The sequence below is a fragment of the Amphiura filiformis genome, chromosome 3, assembly GCF_039555335.1.
Source record: "Amphiura filiformis chromosome 3, Afil_fr2py, whole genome shotgun sequence".
Classification (NCBI taxonomy): domain Eukaryota; kingdom Metazoa; phylum Echinodermata; class Ophiuroidea; order Amphilepidida; family Amphiuridae; genus Amphiura; species Amphiura filiformis.
The window spans coordinates 5,184,940-5,198,455 of NC_092630.1; the positions used below are offsets into that span (position 1 = coordinate 5,184,940).

Consider the following 13,516-nt stretch of genomic DNA (forward strand, 5'->3'; position numbering starts at 1 on the left):
GGTTTATTGCGAATTTGTGATGTTATTAATGTTAAAAATAATGTGTGATAGTTTCAGACCGGAATATAACTGGCGTCTTGTATTTTTTGAGACATTTTTAAAGGTAATTCCTACTCTCAACATTGTCAATAATATTTTTAAAGGCCGATATCTCAATTTCCAATTTTATAATACCATAACTTGCAAACTCAATATCTTCGCTTAGGAATGTCCGATTTCATTGGGGAAAACAGCATTGTGGAGCAAAATATCTTTGTATTTAAGATATGTAAAAACCTCAGAATTGATAACCTGCCCAAAAGTGTCTCCTTTTGACATGACACGTCACATATAATGGTCCTTGAATAAATTTATTAGGTCTGTAGTTTATCCAATGTCCATAACATCAAGAAATTTCATTACTAAGACCAATCAAAACTTGATTTCTGGACGATGGTTGATGAAATCTCCAGAAACGCAAGTTCAAGTCAAAACTTGCATTTCTAAATGTTTCATTATAACCGATGGTTGATGAAACGTCCAGAAACTTAAGTTTAAGACTGGTCTTGATGTAATGACATTTTTTGATGATATATATATGGCTCAGGCGCAAGGGTCATATCATATTGTGTGGTATAAGTGTTGTTTGGAATGATAAAAACTATCAAATAGCGTTGGTTGATAGTATATATATTAAATGGTAATTAGCCAATGAGAATTTATTTCACTTGATATTTAGCCGGATCTATGTCGATCTTATTTTGTATTTGAGGCTTCTATTATATAATAATTGCAATGTATCTGAATTACAGAGTTCAATCCCTCTACTATGCAAGTTATACTTATCCTGCTAGACAAAATCTGTACTATCATGTACACATTACGTTTTACTATCTGGAGAGAATTGATCAAAAAATGAATTCCCTTCTGAGGTTCATATCTGCCAATGAGCTGACCAGATCACAAGGGTGTCATTATAGCTAGAGGCAGTATATAACACAAGTGGGTCAATGAGTTACATAAAAATAACCTTGTGTGGTATTTGGTTCCCAGGAAGTGAGTTTTGCCTGAGGCAGTTTGTGGTTAAATGGTGATCCCTCATTACAAGAGTTATTACCATCGATTTAGTTGAAAAAGGAGGTGAGACATGATCAACTCTCTCCCGGTAACAAAACGTAATGACCAGTATAAAGAGTATTGGTGGACATTTTGAGTGAAGAATGAAAAGTTTGTTGTGATCATTTCAGTATTCTGTTGTTTATTAAAAAACAACTGTATAAATTGTTTGTCAATATAACAACTTGTAATATTCCCATTGTGGGAGGGTCCCCACACAAAAAAAAACCCAGTATTATGTAAGTAAGTAAGCTGAAAGCATGTAAATGAGTTTGTGCGTGTAATATGTTTGCTTTGTCCCAATTTTGCTCAATATATTTGAAATATTCTCAAAGAAAGTTTAATAGTACAATGTGAATTGTAATTATTATCCAGTCTGTCATTGCTGCATAATGAGTTTTCGATCTATATACCAAATATTGAGCAAAATATGACAAATGCAGTGGTGCTTCCAAATTCCTTATAAAGTTTGCAAAGATTTAACAATCTGTGTGTATGTACTGTCTATACTTAACCAATTAGCAAATGTGCCTTATTTCTCTTTATGAGTCATTGCTGGTATTTTTTGACTTCAGGAACATAATTATGAACCAATGACAAGTGGACACACCTACATGTAGGCATGTTTAATATTATTGGACCAGTTGTGTGCAACGAAATGTGCTACCAATTACCTTTAAGTTTTTAGTTTTGTTAAATACTTCTTGATTTATTCTAAAAATTCTTATGGGAGAACATAGAACTGCATTATTTTAGTTAGGCAAATCCATTTAAGGGGTACTACACCCCTGGCCAATTTTTGCCTATTTTTGCATTTTCTCAAAAATAATAGTGCATTGGTGACAAGTAAGATATGTATATTATAGGGACAAGGACTACAACTACTGCACTTGAAATTGTATTTCAGCACAGACAACAGTTGTGGAGTTACAGTCAAAAATGAGGGAAAACCAATATTTGATCAATAACTACTTGCTTTGAGTTGCTGAATTTTCAGTGCAGTAGTTGTAGTCCTTGCCCCTATAATATACATAATCTTACTTACCACCAATGCACTATAATTTTGAGAAAAATGCAAAAATAGGCACAAAATTGGCCAGGGGTGTAGTACCCCCTTATAGTCCACGCTACCTTGGGGAAGATTTAAATATTATCCACAGGGGGAATATGAATTTCAAATGGAATTTGCACATTAATTACAGGTTAATAAATGTGTATCACTTGTTAGGAGTGAAATTGTACAAGATAATGCACACATACTGAGATGTTGATGCGTCTAATGCACAAGCCCCGAAAATCCAGTTAATGTTATGTTATGTTGCCTTAAAATGACTCTTTTTAGTTTGATACAAATAAAATGAAATAAGCCTTGATTTGCTGTTTATTCTGACTTTGTTTTAATTGTTGTCAATAGAGATTACATATACAGGGTGTCCCAGAATGATTTGTACCGTGTTTGCAAAAATAACTAAAAATAGAAGACGGGCAGTGTATCTATTTTTTGATACCAGCATTATAATGCTGGACATGTCTCCTACTTATTCTGTTAATTTCAGCACGCTACCTTTATTTGTTTTGGCGTGGCATGCAATAATGTAAAATCAATGAAAAACGACTCGCATACCTTTGAAAAATGGCACGATACGATGAAATGAAGAACGTGGGATGTTTGGCACAGCATTTCGACGACAACTACTGTTGGGGTTGCGCCTTAAAGCTTGCCGGACAGCTGCAATGTTCGCTCTAGTTCTTACAGTCTTACGAGCACCTGAAGCTTCACTCTGCCGATTCCTGACAGTTCCGTGCTCGTCAAACTTCTTTACGTTATACACTATCGTCTAATGAATCTTCTTTGCGTCTCAACATAGCTGCCGGTTTGCCAGTAAGTTTTTGAAAGAAATCCACGCTGCTGTACAGTAAATTGAGGAGCCGACTTTTCTGTACCACAACCAATTCGATCTCTGCAAGCATTTCAAATGACATGGACCTCACACCACAATAACTATATTTACAACTACCGCCAAAGAGAGAATTGGATTAGGCCACAAATCCTTAATTCCATATAATGATTGCTTCAGAACGTCATAAATAATAGATAGATATCGGCTATTTAGTGGAAATATGAACAGGGCACAACTAAAATACCTGCATAACTTTTTCCAAATAACTTTGTGCTGAGCGGTTAGTAATGTTACAGATTTTCAAAATAGGTTGCGTTGTCAAAACTTAGAATTCATCATTTTTACGCAATCTTCTATAACTTCTACTAGAAACGTCAAATTTTAAAAACTAAAAAATCTGAGAAAGCTAACTATATGTAGAACTTAAAATGCAAAACAATATGACCATTCAACATGCCCTTCATACCTAAAAAATTCCATCTTTCCCGGTACAGATCATTCTGGGACACCCTGTATGTGTGCATCAAAGAAAAGTCATCAGAGTCCAGGTGAATTGAAAGTTGATTTCCATGCAAACAAGAAATCATTATAAACATATCAATAGTTGAAATCCAAACACCCAAACACCTTTATCTCCCACACAGGGGGTGTGCAGACCTGCCAACTGTCCCTCGTTTTGAGGGACTGTCCCTCATTTGGGGTTTACCAAAGTGAAAATGAGGGACAGTCCTGTTTTCTGAAAATTTCAGTGATGGCAAATTTAAATGTAAGAACATCAGAAAATGATGAAAATGTCACTTTAAAATTTGCTATAGCATTCTTTTTAGTCTATTATGATAAATTCAGACCTGCAAAACCTCTGAAAGTATTGCACACCCCAAGTCTTTGAATTTATCGGTACCTGGCCCTGGTTTGTGTACATTTACAAGATTTTGGTCTCAATGTCCCTCATTCTGACTTTGGTAGGTTGGCAGGTCTGGTACCGTGTGTATTTCAAATGGAGTCACCCATTCATGTAACCCTATTTGAAATACACACTCCCTGTGTGGAAGATTAAGGTAATTTCTTGCATAAAGGGTGTATAAATTACAACTGGAACAGCCCAATTTGTTTCTGAACTCTTCACATGTATTTTGTCGTGTGTGAAGTCTTATTGAGCAACTAGCCCCTAAAAAAAACCAGCAGACTTTTTATTCAACAAAATGTTTTTGCCCAAAATAAAGGTAACATTTTGTGTTACTGGGCCAATTTTCAATTAATGGGGTGGGTGGTTACGGGTTTGGGGTTGGTTTTAGAGGGGTTGAAATTTGGTTTGGTTGGGCATGGTTGAGTTAGCAAACCAACACATTTGGGGAGTTCAATCCCAACCTAGCCCGTCCCCTAGAAAGATTACCTTGAGTAAACCAATAGATGCCAGCCATTTGGGCATTGAATGCAACACATGAACATCAATTTTGCTTATCCTTCATATAATAGGAAATAACCCGAAAGGTCACTGATATCTTATTAAACATATTATACTAGTCTCGTAACAAAACCGTCATTATCAAAAACCCATATTGTCCAAAGTTCAAAATTGACAAATATTATGCAAAATTTGCAAACTTGCATGAGTAGGCCTATAAACTTGACATTCAACACAACTTTTGTTACTTTCGACAATTTTGGTAAGTTTTGGACAATTTCCTTGTCATCATGGTCAAGGGGCCTTTCACCTTCCTCCACTTAAGCTGAGCGATGAGCAATGAGATTAGATTCTTGAGCATCCTGATGCAACAAAAAGCTCTCTGCCTCTTGGTCAAAACCAATTGCTGTTGCTCAGCGATGCATTAGTTCAGAATTCAGAGTTCAGAATAAGTTCCTCTCCCACCCCGTCCTCCATCATCATCAACATCATCGTCATTTTCTGATCTTCATCTTCATCTCCATCTTCATCAAGTTCATTTAATCATCATCTTCATCTCCATCTCCATCTCCATCTCCCTCTCTCCATCTCCATCTCCATCTCCATCTCCATCTCCATCTCCATCTCTATCTCTATCTCCATCTCCATCTCCATCACCATCTCCATCTCCATCTCCCTATCTCCATCTCCATCTCCATCTCCATCTCCCTATCTCCATCTCCATCTTTATCTCCATCTCCATCTCCCTATCTCCACAGAGTCCATCTCCATCTTTATCTCCATCTCCAGGCATCCGTCTCCTTCATCTCCATCTCTATCTTCACCATCCTCCTGCCTTTCCACCCGTGTGGAGTAGATTGAATTTTTTTTTCCATTTTAATTAATACAGGGCCTGAAAATTGAGTATGAAAATTCACCTGGCGTCACTCTGTCAGTGTCTGACCTGGTCTGGTCTGTATTTTGGTCATGAGCGCGCCCTCTAGGATGACCAAATGTTTTGCTTTGCAAATCCCCATCCCCAGCTGACTACATGTAGCTTGTTCGAAATGTTCTAACTTTCGTATGAACAACCGATAGCTTGTGATACGAAAGTTAGAACTTGCAAGGATGTTATCGTATGTAACGTACTTGTTTACATGTACGTGTGATACATGTACGCAGTTGCCATACAGAGTACAATTTCATGCATATGAATAAAAACTTCTTCCTCAAGTTAGTTGTTGTCTCCAAAATAGTTCGTGACATATTACCGACACACTGTACTATAATATTTTCTTAAATTTTCATACATGTACTTACGAAAAACGTCAATATTCGTTCTCCGAACGGCTTCGATCAACGCCGTGTTTCTGCTGTACATGCACCCACTGACCTCCAGCAGTGTTGCCAAAAATGTTAGCCCAAATCGCGAGTCAAATAAATTAAAAGTCGATCGATTGTTTAAAATTCATACATTGGTATCTATGGGATAGCAAAATACCATAAATTGCCTACGCCAGATTTGAAAAGTTGCTCAATTACTTTCTTAACCATCAATTGGTGTCTATTGGACAGGAAACTGTAGTGTGGAAAATCTTCAAAAGTCATCCTTTTGGGCTACTAAGTCGCTGCTTTGCCAATCCTGAACTCCGCACGTGCTTATTCCACCAGCCGTCTACACTGCGCATGTACTGTGACCACTGATCAGTGACTGTGACTGATTATGACCCGGATGTACCCAATTGAAAAAGGTCGTCTCTAGCGTGTACATCGGTGACAGTAAATCGGCCATGATCATTGCTCGGAGCATCGCACTGCTGTGACCTAAAACATCTCCAGAATGTACTTCAAAGATGTATTTTTTCTCTAAAAGTAAGCAACCTTGAATCCGAAGATACATTATGTTAGTCCAGGAAAATTGTAGCCAAAAGTGACATTCGGAAGATTGTTTTTTACTTGCGTTATAAAAAGTATCAACGCTATGCAGACGCGTTTTCAAATAGCCGTAAGTTCTATCTTATGCACACATAACTCTCGTGTCGTCGTGCATAAAAGATAGATTTTTCGATCAACATGTAGCTACTTTCTCAGTTCAGCAATAATTGATTGCATTTGCTTGATTTTCTCCTACGCGTGCTTTTAATTTTCATAATTAAGAGTTTGATGCTTTGAGCCATTTTATGTTCACATTGTTGTGAACTAATTCCTTCCAGTGATGATCAATCAGCATCAGGTAAGCTTACATACACATATGCTACACTAACACACTCATGCACTCTAGTAAATAGTCTAGACCTGCCTGCATGTCTTCGGTCCTATCCTTCAACATACTGACATTTACTGGTATCCGATAATGTCATAATGTTAAATAAAGATACCGAGTTACAGTTACTGGAACTAGTAAATAGTCATGATACAGTGGCCAGTGCATGGACAGCCATACATGACTGTGGTGCAGATTGCTTTCACTATTTCGTCCATAGGCACTCAGTGCACGATTTTTAGTGTATTAAAGTTGTCCCGAGCCGAGCACATTTTATTTTATTTTTGTTAATGTTATATGTTGTAACTTGAATAGGCCGATAGCAGTGTCCTCATCCATCTCATTGACGTTTTTCTTGGTTGCTTTTTCCATTATAATATAATGATCATGTTATGTTAGGCCAAGTAAAAAATAAAACATGTTTCACGTCCGGGTTTTCGAAAAAAAGGAGGAGGAGGGGGCTTTTTATTTTCTATTTTTTATCGCAAAATTGGTGTAAATACCCATACTTAGAGCTGTTTTAGCATATATACAATAAATGCCTGGAAAAAGAAGGAGGCCCTTTTTTATTTGTTGTTCTGAGAGTTACACCCCCTCCAATGATCACAAAACCTTCCTAAAATGTGTCTTGTATCTTACCAAGGCTATAGAAAGCATTCCAACTTCCTAGCCATATTTTTTGAAAAGTTATAACTGAATTTCAAAAAATAAAAATATATTTGAGGAAACCTCAAAAAAGGAAGCGGGAGGGGACGTGAAACATGTTTATTTTTTTATTTTGCCTTATATAAAATACATGTCACATCCTTATTGTAAAACTCATTGTATCATAATTATATTGTATATGAATGGATGAAATAAAATTGATTGATTGATTGATTGATTGATAGCCATCACACCAATTACGAAAAGGCAATCGGTCGACAATCATGTTGACTGACATTTACCAGTCACTGATAAATCGTGCATGCGTAACTCAATTACATGTACTCAGGTCCGTTCATACTACCACCGCCGCATTTGCGATGCGTTGCTTTGCGATGCCGATATATCGATTACTTTTTGCCGCAACTCAACACAACTCGTCGCATTTCCAAGTTAAAATGTATTTAACTTTATTGCAATATCACAATGCAGTAGTTTGCAGTACGCAAAGCAACGCATCGCAAATGCGGCACTGGTAGTATGAACGGACCTTTAGGCAAAATCAAATATGTCATCAAACCACATCATTTTTTAAAGCACTTGTGTAAAGAAAGCCATATAAACTGAAAACCATTTTGTCATAGCACTTTCTGTAGTAAATAAGTTAGGGGCTGTGCAATAATTATGAGCCCTGGGGAGGAGGGTAAAATTGGGGGGAAAGAAATTTTTGGCGAGCTGAAAGGAGGGGCAAGCAATTTTTGGCAAGCCGAGAAGTGGGGAAATACAGAAACGCTTAAATGCAAATTTTCCTGGTCGCTGCGCTCACAACATGTATGATAGACCATTTAAGGTTTGCAAATTGGGATCCCAAAAGTTTGGCATGTGCAAGGGGGGCGGGGAAAGATTTTTGGGTGGGCCGAGAGGGGGGGGGCCAAGCGATTTTCGGCGAGCCGTTGGGAAATTTTACCCCCCAGTATATTTCCGAAGAAAATGATAGCCCCTAAGAATGAATAATGTATAGCTGTAAATACATGATGACATAAACAATAACATCATAACATGTATTTTGTTTACAATATTATGATTGAATGTGTGTGATCATGCATTAGGTAAACAGGTAAACCTTAGTTACCGTAACACATTTGCTCGTCAGCCAAATTGGTCCAAAAACACAATACAAATTTTACACAGAAAATTAAAAGAAAAGATAGTCAAGGAAACCTGAATAAATATGTTGTCTATACTTCCGGGCTATATATAAACTGGCACGTTAAGATTTGAAAAGGCTCCAAAACATGAATATTGACCCACATCTTATAATAAGGAGTGTCAGCCCCGAAGGGGAAATGATTTTTAGTACGGACATATTCTTTACTTTGTTCTTTTTCATTTGACACCACTCGGGAGGTCATACCTTCTTGGCATTTCGAGATATGAAAAGGACCCAAAATATGAATATTGACCCAGGTCTTTCAAAGAGTGCCACCCCCAGGTGGGGAAATATTTTTATTATAAATATTCTTTACTTCTTCCTCTTTCATTTGACACCACCCGGAAGTTTATACCTTCATGGCATTTAAAGATATGTCCATTTCAGACCAAAAATTAGTTAGCTAGTGACCTAGTAACATACACTGGTATAGGCTGATACCATTTCATGGTTCAGCAAAAACCTTCCCTAATTTCATGTACTTTATGAAAATCTATCAGACAAAATCCTACTCAAGAGGGCGCAACACTAAATTACTCCGCATTTTATGTAACAACGAAATTCGGCTAATATAGTCCATAGTGAATATGAGATTGTAGCGACCATATCTACCGACATGTTCACTTTAAATCACTCAATATTGGCTCATATGAATTCGACAAGTGTCTTTAATGATAACATGCAGAAAAAACTGGACAATTGATCTCAAAAGCAATTCTCTGTGGCGGATTAAGAGAAAACCCCATCTTGAAATGTGAGTGGTGAGTTTAGTATATTTTTAGCTATTTTTTTTTGCACCGAAAAATAGCGAAAAAAGTCAATGGTCATCGATATATGTCGACAAAAGTTTTGGAATCTAGAGAAACAGAGCTTTAATTTGATACCAAATTAATTTTGCCAAGTATTGCAGGGACGCCAGGAATGGCGCTTGAAGTAGGCCGAATTCACACGTTATCCTATGGGACGCTGAATTAGTGCTGCGCCCCCTTATTGTAACGGCCGTCGTTATGAACGCAGCGTTCCTTTTACATTCTTCGCGCAATAAAATAAGAGATGCGCTTCACAAAATGTGTTCTATTTCAATCATGATGATAAACAAAGATTACAAAAAGTCATCCTCATGAAAAATTATTGGAAAAAAACACTTTATCGGCCGAGTAGGCGCCTACAAAGTCTAGATATGCGTCCAAAAATCCTCAAAAAGGCTCAAAAATGGATTTTAAGGTTAATAGACATTGTTAATCTGCATGAAGCCGTTTTGCTGAATATTCAGTAGGCCCTACATAAAAAGATCGTAATTGTTACCACTGGAGCGGGGGTATTTATACTTCAAACTCAGTAATAAATGATTTGCAAAAGAAAATGGCAACACTGATAATCTAGAAAAGAAATTAAACTTGGTTCAAAGACGTGCTCAAATTGTCGTCTGTCACTAGTTTTGTGGGTTTTGCACAAACTTTCGCATATTGGAGGAAAAGTCGAAATATTCGATTTGGCATTTCGCACTGATCTTTAAAACATCATTTCTCTTGAGCGGAATGTCGCAGAGACATGAAATCTTCGGTGTTGAGCTTCAAATTTTCTCTAGTTTACATAATGAGTAATAAATGTGGATTTTAAAACCTTTTAACACCTTATAAGAGGGCGCAACACTAAATTACTCCGCATTTTATGTAACAACGAAATTCGGCTAATATAGTCCATAGTGAATATGAGATTGTAGCGACCATATCTACCGACATGTTCACTTTAAATCACTCAATATTGGCTCATATGAATTCGGCAAGTGTCTTTAATGATAACATGCAGAAAAAAACTGGACAATTGATCTCAAAAGCAATTCTCTGTGGCGGATTAAGAGAAAACCCCATTTTGAAATGTGAGTGGTGAGTTTAGTATATTTTTAGCTATTTTTTTTTGCACCGCAAAATAGCGAAAAAAGTCAATGGTCATCGATATATGTTGACAAAAGTTTTGGAATCTAGAGAAACAGAGCTTTAATTTGATACCAAATTTATTTTGCCAAGTATTGCAGGGGCGCCAGGAATGGCGCTTGAAGTAGGCCGAATTCACACGTTATCCTATGGGACGCTGAATTAGTGCTGCGCCCCCTCAAGTAACTCAACTGATTTTTTTTGTACAATTTGGGGTATTTTTTTCAAAAACAGAACATTTTGGTTTGAATCTGACCTTAGCATAGGATTCCTCGACTCATTTTCTTTCCAAAAATGTAAATATTATATACTTTGGACTTGAAATACTTTAGAAATAATGAAGTGGGAAAAGGTCTGTGACCAGTACTCTGTCCTTTTATCTGATTATGATACTCTTTGTTTCTCTTACATCCAGGTGTTTCAATTTTTTGCTGAAATGAGAGTCGTGATGACTTGAAGGAAGGCTTGTGGACAACTCAGGACCAGCAAATCATATCATTTCTCAACAACACTTACCATGGCGATATTTATTTCTTCATTTTGGGTTTTGGTGGTGATATGTTGTTTACTTTATTTTTTCACCAAGTCATCTAATTTGAAGTCAGAGGATGGTGCTTTCAAGAAATTCCAGATGGTGTACCTCATTGTCTATGCTCTTGCCATGGGTAAGATACATGCAAATGAACAGTTCAGGCCACATTAAATGGCTCTTCTGGAGCCTTCAAGGAGAGCTGTTTAAAGCATTTGCAATAGAATGTACATAAGGAGAGAATGGGCATAGGAGAGCTAAAAACCACTCTCCTATCAGAGTTAAGGAGAGCAGTAGACTGAGTAGAGAGCATTTGCTCTCGCTCTCCTCAAGAGGCATTCCCTGAAATCCATCTGCTGCCTTGTGTTTTATTAAGGGGTACTACACCCCTGCCCAATTTTGTGCCTATTTTTGCATTTTTTTCAAAAATTATAGCGCATTAGGGACAAGTAAGATATGTATATTATAGGGGCAGGGACTACAACTACTGCACTGGAAATTTTATTTCAGCACAAACAACAGTTGTGGAGTTACAGTCAAAAATGAGGGAAAACCAATATATGATCAATAAATCAATAACTAATTGCTTTGAATTGCTGAATTTTTAGTACAGTAGTTGTAGTCCTTGCCCTATAATATACATATCTTACTTGTCACCAATGTGCTATAATTTTTGAGAAAAATGCAAAAATAGGCACAAAATTGGCCAGGGTGTAGTACCCCTTAAAGTGTTACTGTTATATTTATTTTAAAAACAAACCAATTATGGTTATTAGTAACTGTGTTATGAACATTATTTTGAATGAACATGAGTTTGAACATGATGAGTTTTTTATTTTAAAAAATTGTACTCACTCTAGCAAGTGGTCATCCCTTTTACGATTACAAACTGGTGTCTGGTTACATTTCAAATAACAAAATTAAGACAAAAATAGGCAGCCTTTATACGGTATGTATTTAGATTAGATAAAAAACAACAACTTCCTTCACATTAATCATCCAACCTATGTTAAATGATCATTGGCAAAGCAAAGCCGTATTATTGAATGTCTGAAGTGCTAAAATTGGAACATCAAAAGATTATTCAAAAGTAATAACACTGAAAGATGGTACTTTTAGGGTATGTTAGCATAAAAAGCGAATCACTGATAAGTGTCTTTGAAAAAAGTTTAATCAGGAAGCCTCGCTTGGCCAGTTCTCCACAGAAGAACTGACTTACACCTGTTACTTTGATGATAGACAGAACAGAATTTACATTGATACATTTTAACCTTGACTAACTCCCTAAGGAACTTAAACCAAAAGCGGGCTTCATCTTTTAACAACTCTGTATTTGCTGTCTCCAACCTGTCAGATGCTATATTGCCAGACTTTGACAGAAGTTTTCCCCATTTGTTTTTCAGCTGCGGATTGGCTCCAAGGCCCATACGTGTATGCCTTATATGACAGTTACAACATGTCCAAATCTGAAATAGAGCAGCTCTTTGTGGCAGGATTTGGGGCTAGCATGGTTTTTGGAACGATAGTCGGATCATTTGCTGATAAATAGTAAGATAGTAGAGTGATAGTAAAAAAAAAACCCAAACAAAGGAAAAAAAATTACCATTTTGTACTTACAAGATGAAATTGCATATCAAATTTTGAAAAAAGTAAGTAAAAATAATTGAAGAGTAGTGATTTTTTTTTCTGTGTGAAAAAATGTATTTTGGGAAAATTTCACTGTAGGCCTATATATAGGCCTGCATAAATTTGTTTAGAAACTCCAGTCTTGTAGTCAAGTCTACCATGACCGAGTCCTTTTCATTCAGTGCTTTTATAGCCAGCCTTATATCTTAATATTTTTGATTATTGATAGAGTGTTTGACTTTCTCATTAGGCCAAAAAAAATAAATTGTTTGGTTGCCCTTCCGAGACAAAAATTTGGAGGGTCGGTAGGTCCAACTTTTTTTTTTTTTCATCGACTCTTCCTCGATTTTTTCCTCCATTTTGAAAAGGCTAGTATTGACAAATGCTTGATCATTTTATGGTAAAAAATTGTGTATTTTTGGACTGGGTTTAAATGGAAATACTTCTTGTTTTCAATCAAATAGGCTCAGATGCATTTAATAAATGAAATGTGTGAATAACAAATATAAAGTCCTTGATTCTGTCCAAATTTAAGGTTTCTTCTAAAAAAAAAGTGAAAAAAAAAAAAAAACCCGACCCAAGATTTCCAATTTTTTGTGTCGGTGGGTTGAGGGCAACCAAACGGTTTTTTTAGCCTTATTTGCTTATGGCAGTGCTTAAGATACAGCTTTTATCAGGGAGGTTTCTTGCTTTCAATTTTTTTTAAACATGGCACATTATTCTACTCATAATGATTGATAGCTGATGATTATACAAATTTGAAGCAAATTAGGCTTGAAATTGTATACATACTAAATGCACCAGGTGATATCCATTAGTATTTTTTATTTTCACCTCCCGTATATAATGTGTTTAATTAGCCAATTACTAACTTAACACCAGCTGATGTGTTGTGTTGAAGAATAATTTTTGTATGTGAGAAATATTGA

The 13,516-nt window shown here is 36.4% G+C and overlaps 1 protein-coding gene across 3 annotated transcripts in view; it reads left to right on the plus strand.

The window, feature by feature from the left end:
* The first annotated feature begins 6,462 nt into the window (after nt 1–6,462).
* Nucleotides 6,463–13,516, plus strand: part of LOC140147919 (molybdate-anion transporter-like) — a 39,536-nt gene continuing 32,482 nt past the window's right edge. For all 3 annotated transcript variants that reach the window (XM_072169714.1, XM_072169715.1, XM_072169716.1), the window contains exons 1-3: nt 6,463–6,613; nt 10,848–11,097; nt 12,365–12,509. In XM_072169714.1, coding sequence (XP_072025815.1) covers nt 10,950–11,097; nt 12,365–12,509 — 293 coding nt within the window. In that variant the 5' untranslated portion in view covers nt 6,463–6,613; nt 10,848–10,949. The remainder of the gene's footprint in view (nt 6,614–10,847; nt 11,098–12,364; nt 12,510–13,516) is intronic.